We start from the raw sequence: 24414 nt of genomic DNA on the forward strand, positions 1-24414 counted from the left end.
GGGGGGGGGGGGGGGGGGGTGGGTCGCCAATAAATATATTTTTATCCCTCTAATCCTTCTAATTCTATAGATGACTAATTCAATTGGCAGAACCCATTAGTCAACTGAGCACCAAAACTTGAATACAATAGTAGAGTTAGTCTTGAATAGAAAAAGACTATATGTAGCTCTTGTATGGATCCATACACATTAGCCTCGTCTAGGTCCACACTGGTTCACCCTGTATCATGGCTCCAACAAGCACCTCTGTGGGACTGGTCCACACTGGGTCTAATACGGATACATGCAGCAGCACCTACAATAGGCCCAAGTACAGGCCCACAGTTGGGTCTAGCATAGGCCTACATGTACATCAGGAGGGTGTTTCACAAAGCCTTTTTTCATTAACAAATGAAAAATATCAGTGACAAATCTGCTGATAACCATTTCAGTATTTCAGTAGCTTATAACAAAAGCTGTCATTTGTCACTGATGACAAGTTTTGTGAAACGGGGGCCCAGGACTGTGTCATGGAGAGCTCTGCCCTGGTGTGGTCTTGTCTCCAGCTGCTTCCAACATGGCTGACAGTTTGGAGTTAGGATTGGCGAGTAGGTTAGACGGTGAATCAAACTCTCCCACCTAACAAGATAGAGGATATCATATTCACATGATTACTTGTTGAGATGGCCTTTTCTGATTGTATTTCAGATCGAGCCCTTTACTGATTCTATATACAGCAGGGGGGATAGTGAGCACTAAAAAAAAAAGGTTCCCCCCCCCTCAATTACGCCCCCCTTGAGTAAAAAAAGGAGAGGATTCGGGGGGGGGGGGGGGAAATGGCATCTACCAACATTCCCTCCTTTTGAGTAAGAAAAATAGGGAAGAATAGAGAAAATAAGGGGAAAATCGGGGAGGAAAAACAAATTGGATAAAAAAAAATTTTTTTTTTAAATCAGGGGAAAATTTAAATCGGGTTTTTATCAGGCCTGATACAGTCAAACCTGCTTTAGTGACCACCTGTCTACAACAAGCACGGTTTTTGTTTTCCTTGAAAGTGGTGTCTCATTGAAACATGTATTAAAGGAACCTGTCCACAAAGACCACTTTTTGTGTTTCCCTTGGGCGGTCTCTATAGACAGGTTTGACTGTACTATGATGAACACGGTCTTATCAATTGGTCTATACTAACCTGGCCCTGGTCCGTGACTAGTATTTTATCACAATCTAGTATTCAAGTCTTTATGCTATGATGAACACGGTCTAATCAATTGGTCTATACTAACCTGGCCCTGGTCCATGACTAGTATTTTATCACAATCTAGTATTCAAGTCTTTATGCTATGATGAACACGGTCTTATCAATTGGTCTATACTAACCTGGCCCTGGTCCATGACTAGTATTTTATCACAATCTAGTATTCAAGTCTTTATGCTATGATGAACACGGTCCAATCAATTGGTCTATACTAACCTGGCCCTGGTCCATGACTAGTATTTTATCACAATCTAGTATTCAAGTCTTTATGCTATGATGAACACGGTCTTATCAATTGGTCTATACTAACCTGGCCCTGGTCCATGACTAGTATTTTATCACAATCTAGTATTCAAGTCTTTATGCTATGATGAACACGGTCCAATCAATTGGTCTATACTAACCTGGCCCTGGTCCATGACTAGTATTTTATCACAATCTAGTATTCAAGTCTTTATGCTATGATGAACACGGTCCAATCAATTGGTCTATACTAACCTGGCCCTGGTCCATGACTAGTATTTTATCACAATCTAGTACTGTATTGAGTCTATGTGTTATGATGAGCATGGTCTAATCAATTGGTCTGTACTAACCTGGCCCTGGTCCATGACTAGTATTTTATCACAATCTAGTACTGTATTGAGTCTATGTGTTATGATGAGCATGGTCTAATCAATTGGTCTGTACTAACCTGGCCCTGGTCCATGACTAGTATTTTATCACAATCTAGTATGCAAGTCTTTATGCTATAATGAACACGGTCCAATCAATTGGTCTATACTAACCTGGCCCTGGTCCATGACTAGTATTTTATCACAATCTAGTATGCAAGTCTTTATGCTATAATGAACACGGTCCAATCAATTGGTCTATACTAACCTGGCCCTGGTCCATGACTAGTATTTTATCACAATCTAGTATGCAAGTCTTTATGCTATAATGAACACGGTCCAATCAATTGGTCTATACTAACCTGGCCCTGGTCCATGACTAGTATTTTATCACAATCTAGTATGCAAGTCTTTATGCTATAATGAACACGGTCCAATCAATTGGTCTATACTAACCTGGCCCTGGTCCATGACTAGTATTTTATCACAATCTAGTATGCAAGTCTTTATGCTATAATGAACACGGTCCAATCAATTGGTCTATACTAACCTGGCCCTGGTCCATGACTAGTATTTTATCACAATCTAGTATGCAAGTCTTTATGCTATAATGAACACGGTCCAATCAATTGGTCTATACTAACCTGGCCCTGGTCCATGACTAGTATTTTATCACAATCTAGTACTGTATTGAGTCTATGTGTTATGATGAGCATGGTCTAATCAATTGGTCTGTACTAACCTGGCCCTGGTCCATGACTAGTATTTTATCACAATCTAGTACTGTATTGAGTCTATGTGTTATGATGAGCATGGTCTAATCAATTGGTCTGTACTAACCTGGCCCTGGTCCATGACTAGTATTTTATCACAATCTAGTACTGTATTGAGTCTATGTGTTATGATGAGCATGGTCTAATCAATTGGTCTGTACTAACCTGGCCCTGGTCCATGACTAGTATTTTATCACAATCTAGTACTGTATTGAGTCTATGTGTTATGATGAGCATGGTCTAATCAATTGGTCTGTACTAACCTGGCCCTGGTCCATGACTAGTATTTTATCACAATCTAGTACTGTATTGAGTCTATGTGTTATGATGAGCATGGTCTAATCAATTGGTCTGTACTAACCTGGCCCTGGTCCATGACTAGTATTTTATCACAATCTAGTACTGTATTGAGTCTATGTGCTATGATGAGCATGGTGCAATCTTGGAATGCGTCTCGTATAGTCTGCTGTATAAGGCTATCTGTGTGCGTGTCTATAGCTGCTGTTGCTTCGTCTAGTAACAGAACCTATAAGGAAAAACACAAATGACATACATGAAATGTATATATATACAGTCATCATCCAATGAATACAACAGTTTTTGCAATTCTCCCTACTGCACATGACAATTACTTTTCACCACTTGCAGTGCTGTATTTTTTTTCATCCTGCAAAGTCGGACAACTTCTTGCGGTTGCTTTGACTACCTACAATGTACGATGTCTGTATGCACTATTATACACATTTCCAGCCAATATGAATGTTGTATGCTTTCTTTCTCCTAGACTGTAAAATGGCCAAGATTCCCTCCGATTTTCTAACACCTGTCTTGCCATTTCAATATTGATCATTTCATATCTTCTACAATATATGATTTTCCTAATTTCACTAAACTTAGCCATTTAAATGGAACTTGTCGCTATTACAGGGCTCAATTACTGCGTAAGTCCCCGACGCTTTCAAAGAAAGTACTTCAAAGTATATTGAGATTGACCTTTAAAAAAATGCAGATTATGTTATTGTAATACATAAATAATACAATATTAGTGGGTTCTTGTATAGGGCTCATGTCTGTCAGACTTGACACTCCTGCCGCTCCACAATTCTTACCCGGCTTTAGCATGGCTTCCATTATAGTGCTTAAGCATTTCAAGGAATCAATTCCTGCCAGGAACTCATTTACCTCGAGTGTGGCAAATGTAGATTTATGACTTGCCAAAGTACATTAGTGGCGCAGCAGGACTCTAACGGCAAACCATGTGATCCACAGTTCGGTGACAGGTCCACTAGACCACGACAAGGGTTAGAAACATATTCGGAAGCTACAGGAGCATACCTTGCTTTTTCGTAGTAATGCCCTGGCCATGCAAATGAGCTGTCTCTCGCCGACCGAGAAGTTTTCTCCATTCTCCAGCACCGGCGCACCAAGCTTCCCATCAAGATTAGTGATCTGGGGGCAACAAGATTTGAAATATGTGATTTTTAGGGTTCCTGTCCTTCCTAGAAACACAAATTCCACAAATTTTTGATGATAATATTTCTGGAATCCATCTTCTTAGCCATGTCCTCAAAAGATTCATTCATACAGACTAAAAAGTGATTGTTGTGCAACTATGTCCCTTATCAGAAATATTTTGAAACATCCTTGATTGATAATGATTTTCAACAAGTTTTCCACAAGTTTTGGTCATTTTCTATTTTTGCATTGCTTATAGGTATCCAGGCCTCAAAATGTGTTTTCAAATTTCCATGACGTTTTAAGGTTTCCCATGACTGCCCAAATCCCGCTAAATCTTAAGAAAAATTTGATGACATCTTTTATTCGGTGTTCCCTAAACTATACATTCGCGATAACTATCTGTTTTTTCATCAATCCTTTCCATGTTTAATTATCATCTCCAAGACATAAATACTTCATATTGCACATGTTTTCTTACCGTCTGCTTGATATGAGTTTTCTCCAGTGCTTCCCATAGCTCATGATCAGGATGCTCATTGAAAGGATCTATATTGTATCTGGATTGAGGCAAGCAAACAAATTATAAGTGGTGTAGCATTTTGATTTTTTCAAGAACCTGTTGAATTCAAATAATACCCATTAAATTATATTACTCATCACAAACAAATTAGTAGCAATTAGATTGTATACATTACTCCATTTATAATTATTTTTCAGGATGTGTAAGTCAAGACCTCCAAAAGCTGAGGCAAAGTGTACCTGCTTTATTGTTCATCTTTCTTCAAAACTTGACCATTTTGTTTCTGTGATAATGTAGAAGCTATTTGTTTCTTTTTAATTTGCACTCGGGGGACCCCATTTAAGGAGTGTGGAGAAAATAAAGTATGAAAGAAATACAGGATAATATTTTATTTTTAAAGGGTTCTGGTTCTGAAATAAAATCCTGGATTTAGCTCATGCTGCAATGATAGTTATAAACCTTTAGGTCAGTCAGGAACCCTGTGACTTTTACAAGCCAATCGCCTGTCTGATTATCAAGATATTTATGATTGGAAATCGAAACCAAATTTTGCGTTTGCCTAAGGGTTTCATACATGCCAACATTTGAAAATCAGAAATCTGTACAAATTATGCTATTTAAAAAAAAAAGAGGAACAATCCTAACTCTCCTATTCAATACTACAGACAAATTTGTACAGGAAGCGGAACACCTGCATTAAAATGATAATTATCTTCTCCCAAAAAGAGGAATGTTCCTCTTTAATCTGAACAGTTGGCATGTATGCGGTTTCATAACACTACAGTCTATTAGGGAAAACGAGTATGGTAAAACCGGTCACTCAATGTTTTTTTTTTTCTTTTTTGAGGCACTGCTTGATCATTTTGAAGCACAATTTTTTAGGGCTTCAATATTACATCATATCACAGACACTGATAACATGTAGGGCCGTGCATCTCAGATTTAACATTGTTAAACGATGCCTTTAAAGCATATTTATGCACATACTTGGGTTGATGCACGTGTGTGCAAGCAAAGGTGTGTCAAGTTAACTACTTACAAGCTGCTTTTACCCCAGAGCTGCCAACTAGTACGGATTTCCCGTAATTGGTACAGAAATTAAGACCAGTACAGAAAGTTGTCTCAAATTTGCGGATTTTAAAAATTAAAACAAAAATTTTATTTTTTTATTTAAAAAAAAAAACCGTAAATATGATTTATCGTAGCGAGTACTGTGCAGTAACGGCGGCCATCCAACACTCGCTGAGAAAGACAGAAAAGTATTAAGTATTTTCTTAAAAGAAAGTTTAGAAACCAATTTTTCATGGAAACTGAGGTGTTGTGATGACCTGAAGCTGAAAATCAATGTTTAGCAAACTTGTGTGAGCAAATCGCCAAAAATTTCAGACAGTAATGCATGCATGCGGCCGCGCAGTGTTGGCATGCTGTTTTTTAGATTCATAGCACCGCCTACAAAATTACTGATTTATTCCCAAAATTACTGATTTTGAGCCTTGTGATTACTGATTTTCTGTTCTGGAGGTTAGCAGCCCTGTTACCCTCATTCATAGAACATGTACATAGTATTTTTTATGGCTGATTTCTGAATATTGTATACTGACATGGAAACCAGAAACATTCATAACCATTATATTTTTGTGTTAAATCCCGCTCAAGGTCAAGATCATATAATACTATTGAGACTAACCTGATGGTTCCAATGAAGAGGACCGGATCTTGAGGAATGATGGAGAGGCTATTGCGTAGGTCCTGGAGGCTTAGCTTACCGATGTCCATCCCATCAATGAGAACAGACCCTTCACAGATCTGTGTCAGTCTGAACAGGGCTATTCCCAGAGACGATTTACCTATGGGGAGAGAAGGAGAGAGTAGAGATCAGGGGGTGTTTCACAAAACTTGTCATCAGTGACTAATGACAGTTTTTGTTATAAGCTACTGAAATCCTTGCTTCTGATTGGTCATCAACAGATTTGTCACTGATTTTTGTCATTTGTCATTGAAAAAATGCTTTGTGAAACAGGTCTAAACAGATAAATCTGTGCAAAAAAGCAAATACAAATTCGCTGCTCAATCATGCAGCCCTTCAACGCACGCAATACATGAACTCTCACATCGCGGCATATGATAAAACTTTTTTTTTTTTAAACAGAATATTCCGGATTTTAGGGTCCTAAAAATCAAGAAAAACAGATTATTCCGAAGGGTTCGCAGGTATGTTTTCTTCATACCAGTATTACTAAATAGCCCTGCAATTACTGGAGTAAAAAGACGTGACCGGATAAAGGACAGAAAGCAGGAAAATGTTATGCCTCTAGTCAACAGTGGGGGCTGCACACCAACAAGAAGGAAAAGGAAACAAAGGTAATTTTTAATTATTTTTTTTTTTGGGGGGGGGGGGGGGGGGAGGACCTTACCTGATCCGGTCCTTCCCACAATCCCAACTTTCTCTCTGGGCTCGAAGACTAGATTGATGTCTTTTAGGACCAACGGAAGATGGGGCTGGTAGCGCATCTTGACACCCTTGAACTGGACACGCCCCTCTGACGGCCAGCCTGTAACATCCGGCGATTTCTTCTCAGTCTTAGCCTCCTCTGGTGGTAGAGTCTGTCATGATCAAGAATAAATTGATTAAAAGGAGACGGTAGTCAGTTGCCATGTACAGTAGGTCATAATTTGCTGACACAAGATTTGGTGGAAATACCATTAATGGGTGTACAAGCCTCACACACAGCAAACCTGTGGTCCCATCAAGAAATACCCCCTAGTCTCTCGGAGAGTCCTCGGGAAGGGACATGAAAGATAGTAACTATTCCATATGGGGCGATTGGTGAAAAATACAGAGCATTTAATACATAATACATAATACATTTAAAACTGAAGGCTTATCCTGGTGATTGACAGAACCTGGTTTTGGGTAAACACTCAAATGGTATTGAATTCTCCATGAGAGCTATTTATCATCAACTTTTAACAAAAAAAATAAATTCTATTCAAAGTTATGAATAAAATCAAATACAGTTGTCACCAAATATTAATCTGCATGAGTACACAATTTTCTGCCAAATGATTTTTGATAGAAATATGTAATTGCAAAGTAATTAGCAAAAATAAAGTTAATGTCATATGACAAGTTGAGTTAGAGTTTGTCCATGCATTGTTGTCCAATGCAAACAAATCCCAATTGGCAATTTTCAGGGTAAATGGTTTTCAGCAAAAGTTTGTTTACTTTTTGATTTACATTTGACTTGTCTAAACTACACCATAACTTATGACGAATACATGATAATTTTTCACAATTATTTGTTATTATTAATGTGTGCTTGAAATGAAGCTTTACTGCAATTACTAAACTTTGCTGGCTGTAGCCCTATCATTGTGACAAATAACAGTATCTAAGGTTCTGGGTCTCCTGATTCAACAACAATGCTACTGATTTCAAAATATGTTGAAGATTCAAAGTGCTCATCAATAGCCTTCACACCCCCATAAAATAAACAATCTGAATTAAAATTGTCAAAAAATGAGGCATTAATGATTTGTTAACAAGCATCCTGTTACATTAATTATAATTTAATTTGAACGACCCTTGACTTTGGACATACCTGAATGTATTCTAACAGCCTCTCCACTGCAATAAAACTACTCTCTGTCTCCGTCAATGCGATGAATGTAGTTTGGATGGTCCCTATACATAGCTGCAATGAGAACAGATGGTATCAAACAATCATAATTCTACCAATGATTACAACAACAAAATGTTTGAAGGCAATATTTGTAAACTGGCAAAACTAAATATTGAATAGCCTGTTTTTTAACAAAAGCCCTAAACCCATCGTCAAGTTTGAATTTCTTTAGTTGAATATGGGCGCTGATATCCAAGCTTCTGTTTTTATGTGTTTTCCATTAGAAGACAAAGTGCAGATGATAGTGGATTCTTTTTGTAAAAGGATTCATCTAAAAGAAAAGAAACAAAAAAGGAGGAAAAAGAAGAGCTTACACTTGAAACGATATAGAGAACGAAGCCCATGATTGAATTGGACATGTGATCCCTCCATAGGATGATAATGACTGTCACCACTCCAGCGTTAAGGGCAGCAAGCGAGTCGAGTCTGACCGCAGCCCAGCGTATTGCCATTTGTACGGTCTGGAGCAGTTGTGTGTCACTGTCCAGTAAGGCTTCGTACCTACGGAGGCATGGAAAGACAAATAGGAAATCATTTATATCTCTCATACAAGGTGTTGTACCTATGGAGGCATGGAAAGACAAATAGGAAATCATTTATATCTCTCATACAACAAGGTTTTGTACCTATGGAGGCATGGAAAGACAAATAGGAAATCATTTATATCTCTCATACAACAAGGTTTTGTACCTATGGAGGCATGTATAGATTAATAATATATCATAAATCTCCTTCATGCAAACTAGAGTAAAAATAATGCACAAGTCAGCCTCAAAAACACATGCTCTGAGACAACTGCCATGTGGTCTAATTTCTGCACTAACCAAATTCCTAACTTTAACCTCGGACCAAACACTATACCTAACACAAACCTAAAACCCAACTGTAACTTTAACCTCACATTTATGATAAAATAAAGAATGAAATTAGGTGAATAGACCAGTGGTATGGTTGGTAATTTTGAGAATTTAATCAATCAAAAAGACATTTAAAGGCATCCGGTAACTTTGTCTTAGATCCTCTAACAAAAATCCTTGATTTAGCTCATGCTGCAACGATGAGTATAAACTTTTAGGTCAGTCAGGAACCCCATGACTTTTACAAGCCGATCGCCTGTCTGATTATCAAGATATTTATGATTGAAACTCGAAATCAAATTTGCGTTTGACAAACGGTTTTCATAACACTACAGTCTACTGGGGAAAACAAGTATGGTAAAACCAGTCACTCCAAGGTATTTCCTTTTTTGAGGCACCTCTTGATGAGACTTGATCATTTTGCTTCTTGATCATTTTGAAGCGGAATTTTTTTAGGGCTTCAATATAACACCATATCACAGACACTGATAACACGTAGATTTAGCATTGTTAAACAATCCCTTTAATGGAAGATTGCTAACCTCCTAATGAAGTAGGTTGACTTGCAGAAAGCTTTGATGGTAGCGTGTCCCTGCATGGATACTGAGAGGTGGGAGACGAGGCGGGACCGGCAGATGTTATTCAGCCGTTTGATGTCGCAGAATCCGCAGCGGAAGAACCGCAGGATGAAAAGGCAGGCGGGCATGAAGAGCAGGAACGGAAGAATGTTCCATGGGAGAAAGACGCACGCTCCAAGCTCGCCAATCACGCAAAAACACAGGCAGTAGATCATGCGTAACAGGCAGTTTGGAAGATCAAGATCAACTGCAAAGAAGTGGAGTTGATATAAAAACAAATCTTATCAGGGGTGATAGTGAGCACTAAAAAAAAAAAATAGGTTTTTTGTTTTCCCCTCAACTACACCCCCTTGAGAAAAAAAAAGGAAGAGAGGATTCGCGGGGAAAAAATGGCATTTAACAACATTCCACCCTTTCGAGTAAGAAAATTGGGAAAAAATAGGGAAAAATGGGGAAAAAATAGGGCAAAATAGAGAAGAATAGAGAAAATAAGAGGGATCGGGAAAATCAGGATAAAATAGGGAAGAAAAAAAAATTGGTAAAAAAAAAAAAAAAAAATGATTTTTTTTTTTTTTTTTTTTTTAAATTGGGAAAAAAAAAAAAAAAAATCGGGAAAAAATCAGGAAAAAATCGGGAAAAATAAAAAAAAATCGGGAAACCGATTTAAATCGGGTTTTTATCAGGCCTGCTTATTTACTTACAGTTCATTTGATGTTTACTACACAGTAGAAGGTAATTATAGTGAAACCTGATTTAGCATTTAGCTTCATTTTCCCTGCATGAAGTCTTGCAAATTTTGCAAGTGGATCAGAGTCATTACAGTTTCATGCTGCGATATAATCGGATTACAATTGGCATACGGTAACAATAAAATTGTGCAAATCCGTAATATTATCTTAAGAGACTAAGAGGTGTTTCATCGTCTGTTCCTCCTCATAGCTGCACACATATTTCCGCCATCTTTACTATAGCCCCATGTATGCATCGTCCTGTTCCAAGGTGGTTGTTCCATGAATCCTCATCCATGTCATCATTAATAAAGGGGTTCACTTTGCCTTCAATTGTCACAAATGAAATGGCTGCCCCTTTTAAAGGTACCCTCTATCTCACCTTCATCCATGTCTTTTGAGAATCTGTTGAGAATCCTGCCCAGCGGAGTGGTGTCAAAGAAGATCATGGAACTCTCGATCACTCTCGTAAACAAGGCGTTGTGAAGGTTGCTGGCCGCTCGTAATACAAGCTGGTAAAAAATAAATTATTGAAATCATTTGTTCAGGGGCGATAGTGAGCACTAAAAAAAATTTAAAAAATCAAAAAAATCAAAAAAAAATCGAGAAAATAATGGAAAAATCAGAGAATAAAAAAAAAAACAGGGAACGGGGAAAAAAAAAATTGGGGAAAACGATTTAAATCAGGTAATTATCAGGCCTGTTTGTTATACGAACTTGCTATAACTCTGGTAAAACGACAAGTTGTTGAGGTTGCTATGATTTGCCCACAACCCAACCTGTCAAGAAGAAATTATTGAAATGATCACGTAAAGAAACTTGCTATCACTCTCAAAAACAAAGTGAAAGAATTGTGAGACTACTGGCAGAGAGTATTAAACACGACCTGTCAAAGGAAAAAAGTATGAAAGTTATCATTTGGAGGAACTCATGATCACTCATAAACAAGGCATTGTGAAGGTTGCTGTGTATAATACAAGCAGTAGACTAAAATTATCAAATTTAATAGAAACTAAAACTTATCTTAACTACTTGCCATTCTTAGGATGTAAAATAAGTGGGGATGGCAGCATCACTAAATACTACAACACATTATATTGTCGTCCAAACGTAGCAGATTAAAATATTTCCTGTACCGGTAGTTTGTTTTTTCGTGTGATATCGATATGATATCGATAACAGTAGTTGAAGTTCCCAGATGACTGAGCAATACGAGAACAATATTGGTCGGTCATCCGGGTGCTGCGCTAAAGATATTGAATACACTGGTTTATTGTACCACTTGGAAGCCTTATATAGATGATAATGAATTATATTGGATATAATAGGCCAATATGGCCAGGATATGTCATATGACTCCATGACTTACAATGACATAAAATTTTGACGACAGTACGAACATGACCAGAACGGCCAAGAACAGGGCTACGTAGAAACCAACATAGAAGTCGAGTCTTTCATCGAGATCGAGGCTTTCATCTGTTTCTTCATATGGAGCTTCCGTGTAGTAGTCTGTGTAGGTGTCGTTCATGTTTGTTATTACTTGATATTCCTAGTGAATCAATCAGAAAACAGGAGAGATGTTCATAACATTGGTATGTGTAAAGAATCATTGGAATAGTACATGGGCAAGCCTAACATTGCCCGACACTGTTTTTATTTTTTATTTTCATGGAATAAACATTTTTGTACCTACAAATGTTCATTATAGGTTTTCACGGTGAGGTAGAAGAGTAGGGATAACTTACATGGGTACACCCAGAGATGCCAACCTTCTTCGACAAAAAAAAGTATTCTTAAGAGCAAAAAACAGTATTTTTGAAAAAATCTCTCACCTTAACATATCGCCCAATCGAGCAGCTTAAAAAAACCCGGCAGTACCATGTATACATACCCGGATTGGAGCGCGACGTGCATACATTACATGTGGGTTGTTCGCAATGTGCGCAGTTTTGGGCCCGTATCACCATTCTGCGTGCATCGTTTGAAGACGTAGGTGCATAATACATTTACGACACAAGGCCCATTATCAGAAATTAAGAAAAACGTCACTAAAAAAAAAAAAAAAAAAAAAAAAAAAAATTAAAAAATTAAAAAAACGTAACAAAACATACAAAAAACGTACTGCCGTATTCATAGTGAAAAAACGGGACAAATACGGCAAAAACGGAACAGTTGGCATCTCTGTACACCATGTGTGTAGTCATTAGAAAGACTGGAATATTCTTCTTGACTAGATGTGTTAGTTCTTAAAGCCCATCTGCACTAGTTTGGTCAGGAGGGACTAGACCTCCCAGCGTGGTCACTGGCAGGTGGTTATCTCATCAAATCAGCTCTCAATTAACAAAAGAAAAAGGGGACTATGGGGGACCAACTGGTACCGCTTAGGCATTGTTGGCTTCATAGAGGGCATGAGTAGCTACAAGTAGTACAGTCCCGCTTTAAAAGAACTGTTGCATAATTCTTTTGTTGGTATAGATCTGACGAGAATGTAAAAGAGTGTCAACTTTACTTGTGCTTGAATACAACTTTGTAAGAACGTACAACATGCATTGGAAAATTGACTCTTTTATTAAAGGAAACCTCACCCCAAAGACCAAGTGTGGGTATGCTGAAAGACAAAGATTTATTTATGCCTTATGATATACAATATTTCTTATAAAAGTTTACAAGAGATGAAATAAATGAAGATAATTGAGGCATGATGTGATGCCTTTTAGCATGACATGGGCGCAGCCACTTTGTTGATAATGTGACGAACCAGGTAAACTGTTATATGTATCATGCACTAACCTCTGGTTGGAAAGACTATTCAACTCAAAAACAGACCCTTTTCAATGAGGGAAAATCATAGCTTTGATACACACAATGTCTGGGTATACTGTATTTCAGGCCAATATTGTTGCTATGACAGGGAAACATTTCCCGTCAGTGGCATTTTTATGATTATATAGAACAATATATATGTTCATGGATGTGTTGCCAGCTTGATATGGTTGTTAAAATGCAAATCTGCAATAACTTGCAAAATTTATGAAAACAGCCCTTGCATAAATAAAGGCTTATAAAACACTTCATGGGTTAACACTACCAAGCTTGATCCTCGCAATTCTGCTGTTTGCATTCATCTTACCACATTTTGCATGTCTGCTGCCCTCAACCAAATGGCCGGCCAGGCATTGGTAGCGACGAGGAAGGCGTTAGACAGAACGATGAAGAGACCCGTTCCTATGACTTTGCACCATCCGCCTGCATAGTGGACGTAGGAGCTGTACGTTGCCATGGAAACCATTCCTGATTCCATGCTCTCTTCCTTTATCAGCTCAGCTAGGGAGATTAGATTAGAAAGAAACAAGTTTCATCAATTTCCATTTTCTTATAGATGCTTAAAGGAACTTGGTAACATTGTTCAGATGAGAGAAAATGGTGCCAAGGTAGTGACTTCAACGCTAGATGTACAATTAAAGATACCGGTAATCTGAAAGTTTGAGTAAACTGAAAACAGACCATTATTAATGATAAAAATTGAGAAAAACTGATCAGATTGATTCCTTAATTCTCCTACCACTATCGGTATATTATTACAATTTAATTACATTTAGGTGAATGTAAATAGTTAAAAAGCTATGAATTGGCTCTTTATATCATTCCAGACATCCGTCCAGGATAGATCATGTAAGAGGAGAGGAAAATAACTATTATTCAAAACTTCATTTTCAATTTGAAAATACTAAATTTGTAGCAGAGTAATAGTTGAAGAGTCCCAGGATGAGGTAAACTAGTAAATTAAAAACTGCTTCCAGTTTTCGTGTTTATTTGTTGGAACTAGTGCAGCAATAAATTTGTGACACAGTCCCACATAATAATAATAATAATCTTTTTAAAGTCCACTCCAAATTTTATTAAGTTAAACCGAAAATGGAAATTCTTTTTGTCCAATTGATCGTGAGCCCGGCAGCCACTGAGCAGCGCCAGATCGACGTTGCTCTATCCCTTATTGCTGAACGCCAAACAAGGTAGCAGGCAGCAACTCCCATCTTTTCACGTCTTTTGGTATAACGCGACCGGGGTTCAAACCCTCGACCTCCTGGTTGTGAGGCGGACGCTCTACTGACTGAGCCAACACACCGGTGTAGATTAGGTCCCATCAGCGAGACTTACCAGACGTGCCCTTCCCATCTTTGACGGGTGAGCCTGCTTTCTTTTCGTCTTTCTTTTCATCATTCTCCTGAGAAGGCTGGGTTTGGCTCAATTCATCTTTCCTGCTTTCTTCTCTCTCCTTCTCCTCCTCCTCCTCCTCTTCCTCCTCTGGATGATAGGTCTGGATTAGTCTTGCATACTCCCCGCTCAGACCCAGTAGTTCATCGTGGGTGCCACTCTCACTAATCTGCCCATCTTTCATGAGGAGTACATGATCGCAGTCTTTGAGATACTGGAGAGAGAGGAAAGGAATAAAGATAGAAATAAATGGAGATTAATAATGTTCATACGTAGTACTGGTAAATTGGTAAATAATCAAATAATATACTGTATGTACAGAATAAAAAATTTCATGAAAACTCCAAAGTAAATTTTTTAAATATTGACCCATTAAATCTTTGTTTCTTGCTATTTTAATTAACATTTGGGGCAAAAATATCAAATTTTACTAGGCAAAAGGGGTGGGAAGATAGTGTTGCAATTTTTCAGGGACATCTCATGAAGTTTTTAAATATTATTTTGACACAACATATTATGTAATGTACTATTTATGGAATGAAATTAACAATACCAATAACCATACAATAAGTTTTACTTTGAATTTCAAAGTTTACACTGTCTGCAAGAAGAAAATAAACCAAAGAATATCAATTTACAAGAAGCATTTTTACTTATATGTATTTGGTGCAGGATTCGATATAGTTAGTCCTGATCTGTTACATCCTCTTCATAAAATTAAGGAAATAAAATTGGGATCCTAAATTTGACATGCTGCTTTAGTACAAGGTTTATGGAAATTTGTAATTGGATCCAAGTTCTTTGATTTTACTGGTACTGCAAGCAACTACATGTAAGTTTTTGCATGAATATATGTCGGAGAAGAGGACTGTATTTTGCAGAAAGCATGAGTGATCATTTACTAAATTAACTCAACATCTTCTTCTGTGATGGTCATTGTTTTGATACATGATTCTAGAGTAGAGGGAGGCTGGGAGCAGCTTTAGCCCCTCCCAATTAGTACTGGTAGTATTAGACTGTATTGGATATAACTTGTTTGGATAATTAGTTTAAGGCTATATGCCACAAAGTCCCTAAGAAAATAAATGCAAAATTCTCCAATTCTCCAAGCCTACTGCCTCCCCCCCCCCCCCCCCTTCATCTTTCAACAAATAGGAGAACGACAAATACACTCATTGTTTGTGTGTCCTACAGTGTATCTTGTTCTTGACCAACATTTCACCACTGAAGCTAAATCTAAGACTTCCATTTATGCTTTGTACCTACATGTAACCCTAAACCTAAATGCTGGATAGTCATACCCTTTTGATGGGGCATTCCAAAGTGAAGCAGACTTGAGCCTTAGATTTACCCTTTCACTAGAATGGATGTCTGAAATCCTTGTCTTGCATGACGCGACACCTCCATATGATGCAAGGTGTGAAGGCAGGCTGAATTTCTGCTCCGTTGGTCTACTCCACACTTAGTCTTGTTGACTCTTGCCCATAGTTATTTTAGGATTGCATCATTGCAGGCAAACATGCATCTATGGACAATCCATCCATATATCAACCATCTTAGAGTTGCACATATATGCTCCCTTTCTCCATCATTTGACTTTGATCAATTCTCCAACATTGCAAGTTCGCCATTTCGCTAAACTGCCATGAACATGGTTGTACTTGTAGTTCTAAAAGTTATGATTATTAAATCATCTCTTGGTGCAATCATAAAGTCAATCACTTTTTTTTATTTTATTCGTTCTAGATGTTGACATCTCTAGCTTCATCCTTCTATGGACCACTTAAAAAACTTTTGGAAGAGACCCTTCCTTTGAAGGAAAAAGAAGAAACAACAAATGTGCATAGCAACGAATATAGAAAAATATATCATGCTATCACAACACATGTTTAACGAGAGAAATATGTTCATATTTGCTTCTTTTGTCTTTTTAAAAAATGACTTCATGATGTGGCCATATCCTGTTTGACCGTTTCTAAAGAAATAATGAGTTTTTCTAGTACTGACAATAACATCAACATTTCTGCTACTTTTAATACAAAAAAATATATTTATAAATGGTCTTTCTTGAATTCAAGATAAATTAGATTCAAAGGATTCTTTGGAAAAGGTCTATTATTAATGAGATAAGTTTCGTTCACAATCATGTCTGCTTCACAAGCCAGGGGGTCAACCGAACAGATCCAAATAACAGCATCACCCAGAGTGGTATGAAAACATAGAACAGGGCCAGATCGTGCTTGTACTCCAGCCGCACACACAGCAGGACCTGGAACAGAAGCTTGAGGCCTATTCCAATGACGAAGAAAATCTTGGTTGACATGGTCATCTCAAGATGGCGGTCGTGGCCTGTCCTGATGTGGGTGATGATCCGCAGGAGCTGGATGCAGAGGACCAAGAAGTCAAAGATCCAAAGCGGGAGGAATATGATGAACCAGTTCCATTTAGTGTTCTGGTCCAGGCGCAGGGCCAGGAGGATGAGGAACAGAAGCGTGAAGAACCAGGTCATGATCACTTTGGGTGCAAGCGCCATGATGAAAAGTAGATTCTGGCCTTAATTAAAGCCTGTAAAGGTCCAATGAGCCGAGTAATGTTATCGTAACTCAATTTCAGCTCGATCGAGCTTGAGAAGAACTCCAACTCCAATATGTATGTACATGAATACTGATAGAGTCTAGGGCCAGTTCTAGTTGTAGCAACGTCTTTTTAGACTATCAATGTGTCCTCAAGAGTCAAGGCTCAACAATGTCAACTTGTCATCATGTTGCAACAATTCCAACAAACATCATCATGCACAGTCTGAACTGTGGTGCAGTCTGGTAGTGTAGACGTACCGTAGACCAGTGTAGATTTGTGTTTCTTGCATAGAACAGTGAATGAGCTGAGGTTTACTGTGGCAAGCAAGCTCGGCTTGTTCTCACAAAAACTTATCCAAAAACATCAAAGAACGTTGCAGATCAATGAGAATTGTGTCGTGCAAGGTACCGCATACGGCATGTGTATGTACTGCACTGGTAGTGGTACATATTAAATGCTGTGCATTGTACACATAGCGCGGGTAATGCGGAAGTGAACCGGTACGTACTAGTCTTTAAATTGAGACCGGTAAAATGTAATGGGGGTTGTTTTTACTTTCCTATCTTATAAATAACAAATAAATACTTCACAGGACCACACATACGAAGAAAGAACACCCAGTATCAATCAAATTGTGCATGTTTTGTCGGCAATTTATTGATGAAATTGATTCATATGGAATTATAAAATCAGAGGTGAATTACAATATTGTCATCCAAATCAAAAATTATAGAAACGAGGTTGGCTTGTTTACAATGCCTTCTTCATAACGGTGAACCTTCATAACATTGCTTTGCTTGAGGAGGGAGTGCGAGTAAATCAAGGAAAATATGGCAGATTTGTTCTACTTTCCGCTCTTTATTTTGATATTGACATGCATCTTTTCGGTTTCATCACTCAATCCCCAAGTCATCAAAGAGAAAATTCTATGGGAAAGGAACGGACCAGGCGAAGTGACGGAGTTCCGGATTCCGCTTCTCATTCAAGTCCCGACGGGAGATTTGCTGGCTTTCAGCGAAGCACGCAAGTACAGTGGAGCCGATGCTGGGGCGAAGTTTATCGCGATGCGCCGTTCGAGAGACGGCGGGGACACATGGGATCCCACTGCATTCATCCTCAATGACTACTACTCGGTCCCGGATGGAACTAATCTTGGGACAGTAACCATCGAACACGAGACTAATAAACTTATTCTAATTCACACATTCTGCATTCATCATTCCAGCCCATCTTGTTTGAACGGAACCGGCGAAAACCCCACTGGACTGTACATGGTCACGAGTTCAGACTGGGGATATTCTTGGTCCAAATCGGTGTATCTTGGAGACAGGAACCCACTCCTGAAAGGCATCCAGTACAACCCTGGACCTGGATATGGGATCCAAAAGAAGTATGAGCCGAATAAAGGAAGGCTTGTGTCATGTGGACAAGGAGTCACCGGCCTATACTGCCTCGTTAGTGATGGTAAAGAACTTTACTAGAGCTCCAAAGTCTTCACTTCAGTCCTTTGTTGCTCATCTTAATCTGTTCTGTTCTTTATACTGAATCTTTAAAGTGGGATTAATTCAATGACAAAGAACGTTACTGTTTGAAAGAGAAGAGAGCTGTTCATTGTATCTTTTCAGGGCTGTTGCCCCCTTTTTTTATCTCTCTTTTCTAATAATACATTCTAATTGCTAGTCTTTCTTTCAACAAGTTGAATATTGGACCTGTAGATGAATTGTATTTTAGTAGGGAGGCCAATGCCCAAATCTAACTTTTTAATTACGAATTTGTTTAAAATAAAACAAAGATTAAAAGAAAGCATTTACTTTCACTAAGAAAACTCACCCATCTGCCGACTCCAGAAGTTCCATAAAATAGGAGATATCCAGCTTGTAAACACTCCCTTCCTTCTACGCCTTGGCCGTACGCAAGAGCCTTGAAACAGATAAATTCATGTCGCGAAATTACGTTGATAATTAGACAGGCCCGAGGGAATGGGCGTGTCATTGTCCGGACAAAGTTCATGATGAAGTTTAAAACTTCGCGCGAAAGTGCAATCACTCAACAGCGGCTAGCCTTGAATCGGTCGCACACGTACGACACCGACACAGGCTAGGCAAGCCCCGATGCAGGCTGAAATCCAGCCATCAATGTGCGAACGATTACATCTTCTACTACTACGAGCCGAAGGCGATGGTTCAAAAATGAAGAAGAGATATCAAAATTGGCAGGAAATAAATGTATATAATTCATTGATATTTACCTTAGATGTGTATTCCAATAATTTGATTTCCTCATGAGTATTCCTTATTATCAACGATCGAGAAGTTACGAGGTCCAATTAACATCCATCTTGCAGCGAACACAACGTGGAGTACAATAGGACAGCAGCATGCATAGCGCATTTCTCTCACTCTCTCTCTCTCTCTCTCTCCCTTTCGCTATACGTAACATACACACTCACTAACCATGTATCATACAACACACACCTCCAAATCATGGCTTTCATTTCAATTCTCAATTGGAGTATAGACTGCTCATGTAGACTTTTTTTTTTACTTAAATATCTTTTTTAACACTTCTCATACATTACTGCACGACACTCGAATCTAGTGCTGTGAGAATAAGGTACTAGGGTCTATAAATAAGACTACGCTTTGCGCACGATCTGACCGGAGGCTCAGTGGAGCTCAGACATATGTCGCAATACCCTTTATTTTTGGCGCGAACAATGACGTCACCGGTCACAGTTTTCCTTCTCATTTTGAGATGGCTGTAGCTATAGGGCTCAAACCAACGCAAGATTGTCATAATCATCGTACTCTATCTACCTTCGCATGTTCAGTTTGTAAAATTCTGTATTTAAAAAGATATAATCTTTTTTCTTTATATTTTCTAGTTGTTAGAAGTGGCAATTGTGAACATCTGAAATGTTGATCTCTATCAAAAGTTCTTTACTCAAAACGGATCCCATATTTTTAGGGTCTACCTTCAGCCAATGAGAAGGTTTTTAGTGAGCAAACCTCTACGCCCTCTAGGATTTTCTTAGTCTGTGATGCGCGTCCGTAAAGTTGTTCTGCTACGACAATTATTGGACTCAAATACGTCAAAATCTGCAAGATCGTCAACAAATGGTGAAAGACTGTTACAGATCCGTGATTATAGGTATGTTGTGAAATGTATAATTGTATTTTCTTTTCTTATTTTCATCATTTTTTTTTTTTACATCATTTTTTTCCCTCTGCTAATTTTTTGAAGTGGGCGACGAGCGCACAAATCGTAGGCGTAGAAGCCTTACGCCCGGGCATTGGCCTCCCTAATTTAAATTTTCATGTTTATCCATAAATCAATATAAGTCATCATATTCATTTGTGGCCTGATATATTGTACCTTGGATATCAAATAACTTTTAGGGTGAACTGTGCATTGTGTGTTTCGTAAAAAGTGACAGTCATTGTTTACTTGTTATAATCTTGTTGGTTTTTGTTTCTGCTTTTGTTTGTTTTTTAGACAAAGGATTGACTTGGCGGATGAATTCTGGAATATTAAACATGCCACAGACAGGCGTACTGAAGACTGGTGACTTTGTACCTGGAGAAGTACAGGTAAGAACCATCTTCACTGTTGGAGTGGGGATTTAACCACTTGGCTGCGTGCCACGTACATGTACGTGGTCTTGCTCTCACTTGCCTGTGCGCACCACGTACATGTACGTGTTTAGAGCATTGCACTGTCAAGACCGTAGCACTGCATAATACCTAGCCCTACTGTGTAATTAGCACTGCAATGATGTTATACAGGGCTGTGTCTCACGAAACCGTCATAAGTACAAGTTGAGCGACATCCCATTGAAATGCGTGTATTAAGTTTAACACGCATTTCAATGGGATGTCGCTCAACTTGTACTTATGACCGTTTCGTGAGACGCAGCCCAGGTGTTAAACAGTAGATGGTGCTTTTCCACAAAAAAAATGGCTTTTTTTTTGTACAGTGTACAGTTTTTGTCAGGTTTTTGTACAGTACAAAAATGCTGTAGCACAGGGGGTATGAACGTGTTTAAAGCCAAGAGCAGTCAAGTGGTTAAGCAAGGCACTGTCAGATATGTGTAAAAAAATGACAGCAAGAACCATCAAGCCACCTCCAGTTATTCTTCTGGAATGTCACATACATAAACAAGAAAATGGCACAAAAGTCACCTGGAAAATCTGACAACCATTTGTCTTGCTTGTCATCCAAATGATGTTAACATGTGACTCTTTGGTTTTACATTTTGCATGAATGTACATTGTACAGTTAAGGCAGAGATAGATCGTCTTTTATGCAGACCCAGAAAAGTGTGTGACATCTTTTTTTCTTCAATCCTGCCCTGTTTTGTCTCTAATCATAATCACAGAAACTCTGAAAGCCATCATTTCAAAGAATCGCAACATCTTTTTACATGATTTTCTATACAGGTTGTCGAACTGAAGAACGGTACGTTGTTGATCAACGCCCGCAACCAGCGCACCTTTCACTGCAGCTGTCGCATCCAGGCTTTGAGCTTTGATGGCGGAGAGACCTTCCCCCTGCCTCAAGTCACATTCAAAGAAGAACTCATCGACCCGCGGGTCTGCGGCTCGCTGCTCAACTACAATGACACTCTCTTCTTCAGCAACCCCTTCAATGCAAAGAGCCGCACCAACCTCACGCTCCACTGGAGCACGGACTCCGGGGAGACTTATCCTCATTATTTCACCATCCACCCAAAGGGGAGTGGCTATTCGTGTCTGACGACGATCGATGAGAATCATATAGGTATGTTGTACGAAAAGAATGATATCGAATACATTTCATTCCTGAAGATTCAGTTGAACCCTTGAAAAGGACAGAGATGGTAACAATTTTCACTCAGTACTTTAAGGAAGTGTGTCAGGGAAAAAAATACTTTAACAATTTCAGGGGCTACTTTTCAAACTTGCTTGCATGAAAATAACACTCTTTATTTTGTTTTGCATTGAACTCTATGCAATTTTGGTGGCTCTTTTATGACTTTCGGGGGCTCTTTTTGGCATTTTGGGGGCTAATTGGCCCTGAGCCCCCATATATTTTTTTCCCTGAAGTGTTTTTATTGTCTAATTTCTATCTAATCAGTGCCAATGAAAAATCATCATGACTTTTAGATGAATAACTGATTTTGTTTAAGTTGAAAATGAATTTGAATACCGGTAGAGTTTTATGAGAAGTTTATCACTTTAAGTGCTAGATTAGAAGGTAGAAAAACAAAATTATGAAGATCAGGGAAAACAGGCACTCTAAATGCTGACAAGACTTCCCATTGCTTTGATACATGTGTTTTATTGTTTCTGTTGCTCTAAGCCAAAAAAGGGTCAATGTGAGTGTTGTCTGATTTTAATAATCAACATTAAAATAAGATTTATTAGCCTTCTACATCTATTTACATGTGAAAGTGCTCATACAATGACACCTCATTGGAAAGTTATATATTGGAGTGGTAATGTACATGTCTAAAGATATGTCTAAAGATGTCTAAAGATGTCTAAAGATGTCTAAAGAAGGTCATGCCTTTCCCAGAAGTGACAAATAAAAGAAGAACAAAAATGCTGTAAATGATTGTGTTTACTGCCAATCACTGGTCACTGCAATGACAAGTTGACAATATGTTTTTTTTCTCTTCGTTTAGACAATTGTACATGTAGTCATGTATGTATGAGAAAAAATGAATTGACATAATTAATTTTTGGTGGAAATAACGTCCATTTCGCGAAACATGCTGCGATGAATTTTGGATATGGGTGACACAAAACTTTTTATTTCTGAAAAGAGTGCCCTGAATGAATTTTTTCTGAAAAAAGCAGATTTAAGATACATATTAAAGATGTAATAATGTGTAACAGTGTAAATGCAAAATATTGTCAATTATGGAACAACATTTTATGGGATCATAGGGCCTTGTGTAATTAAGTTTTAAGTTAGATATTTATTTTTGTCTTTCATGTACTTGTATTGAGGCCCATAGTTATTGTACTAGTGAATAATTATATGTGTACCCAGTACTACAGTGTATAACCTGTATTCATTATATTGAACTTACATGTAGTTAAACTGACTGAATTTGATTCACTGATTCATCGAGCGCCAAGTGTTGACCTTTTACTCCTTACTACTGTTATGTGTCATGAAATTATGAAATGACATGAAAAGATGAACTCAATTTCATAACTGATGATTAACTTTTTTCTGTGCATTGCGATTTCGGTCGAGCAGTATTCATACTGAATGTACAGTGTACATACCTCTATAGACCTGTTTCTCTTTAAATGAAACGTTCATAAGTGATTAAATATGTCGTAGAATGGTAATTTTAATAGGATGACAAGGTTGACGCTTGGCACTCTATACTTCACTAGAAGACTGTCTCATGAGTTTATGTGCAATAGAACGGAATAGTTCGCACAAGTAATCTTGTATTCATTCTATAGAGTCTAATGGTTATCTATTTACCGATGAAGCCCCTATGGGTGAAAATTCAAAGTTTTAGAAGTTGGAAGAGAAGAATTTATTTATTAATTTCAACTTGTTCTATTTCCCAAAGTATTCTAAAGCAGAATTTCACTTTTACTAGTTACTTCTACATGTAATCATGTATATATATATATATATATATATACATGTATTTATGTTATTTCTTGTGTGTTTGGAATTGTCGGTTATTCATGTATTTGTTTGACAAAAGGTGTATTTCTATCTATGCAGTCTTGAAATAATGTATTTCTGCCAAAGAAATAAATATAAAGAGGTCTCCTATAAAGTTGTCATGCCGTTGCCGTGTTGTTTTTATTGTTTTAAAGTTTCTAATCGCCTCATCATTACAAATCGGTTGCATGACAAACAGTGTGCCGAGCGTTGCCCAGCTGGGGTTAATATCCTGCACTATAAGTATAACCATATTATTAAAGGCAGGGGAAGTCCACCCTGAATTCAAGTTTTTTATAATAAGGGCAGAAAACTGATAAAAACAATTTTTGTGAAAGTTTTTAGCAATATCCGATGAAAAACATGACAGTTATGAATTTGTGAAGTTGTCATATATACTAACACAAATTAGCAACATTGTGACGTATCTTGCGAGGTCCTCTTCAATTTGTTCCACATAGAATATATCTTAAACTTTTGATTTTATATTAATTTT

The 24414-nt window shown here is 38.0% G+C and overlaps 2 protein-coding genes across 2 annotated transcripts in view; one reads left to right on the forward strand and one right to left on the reverse strand.

Moving 5' to 3' along the window:
* The window catches only part of LOC584425 (multidrug resistance-associated protein 5), a 61935-nt gene continuing 37521 nt past the window's right edge, over positions 1-24414 (reverse strand). The window contains exons 14-26 of the mRNA XM_030982417.1: positions 14607-14877; positions 13579-13772; positions 11815-11997; positions 10828-10957; positions 9682-9964; positions 8597-8783; positions 8202-8294; positions 7014-7203; positions 6287-6446; positions 4558-4636; positions 3957-4070; positions 2983-3147; positions 1-618 (exon numbers count right to left, since the gene is read on the reverse strand). Coding sequence (XP_030838277.1) covers positions 508-618; positions 2983-3147; positions 3957-4070; positions 4558-4636; positions 6287-6446; positions 7014-7203; positions 8202-8294; positions 8597-8783; positions 9682-9964; positions 10828-10957; positions 11815-11997; positions 13579-13772; positions 14607-14877 — 2160 coding nt within the window. The 3' untranslated portion in view covers positions 1-507. The remainder of the gene's footprint in view (positions 619-2982; positions 3148-3956; positions 4071-4557; positions 4637-6286; positions 6447-7013; positions 7204-8201; positions 8295-8596; positions 8784-9681; positions 9965-10827; positions 10958-11814; positions 11998-13578; positions 13773-14606; positions 14878-24414) is intronic.
* LOC115922781 (sialidase-1-like) lies at positions 17993-24029 on the forward strand. The gene is made up of 3 exons (XM_030982424.1): positions 17993-18704; positions 20736-20830; positions 21680-24029. The coding sequence occupies exons 1-3, from the start codon at positions 18071-18073 to the stop codon at positions 22082-22084; spliced, it is 1134 nt and encodes a 377-aa protein (XP_030838284.1). The 5' UTR covers positions 17993-18070; the 3' UTR covers positions 22085-24029.

Source organism: Strongylocentrotus purpuratus, unplaced genomic scaffold, assembly GCF_000002235.5.
Source record: "Strongylocentrotus purpuratus isolate Spur 01 unplaced genomic scaffold, Spur_5.0 spur5_scaffold_12, whole genome shotgun sequence".
NCBI classification, from domain to species: domain Eukaryota; kingdom Metazoa; phylum Echinodermata; class Echinoidea; order Camarodonta; family Strongylocentrotidae; genus Strongylocentrotus; species Strongylocentrotus purpuratus.

Bases quoted from the DNA above. Each gene is read 5' to 3' on its own strand.
- LOC115922781 (XM_030982424.1), top strand. From the start codon at position 18,071: ATGGCAGATTTGTTCTACTTTCCGCTCTTTATTTTGATATTGACATGC. The intron at 18,705-20,735 runs GTAAAGAACTTT...TTTGTTTTTTAG, and splicing joins ATACTGCCTCGTTAGTGATG to ACAAAGGATTGACTTGGCGG. The intron at 20,831-21,679 runs GTAAGAACCATC...TTTTCTATACAG, and splicing joins TTGTACCTGGAGAAGTACAG to GTTGTCGAACTGAAGAACGG.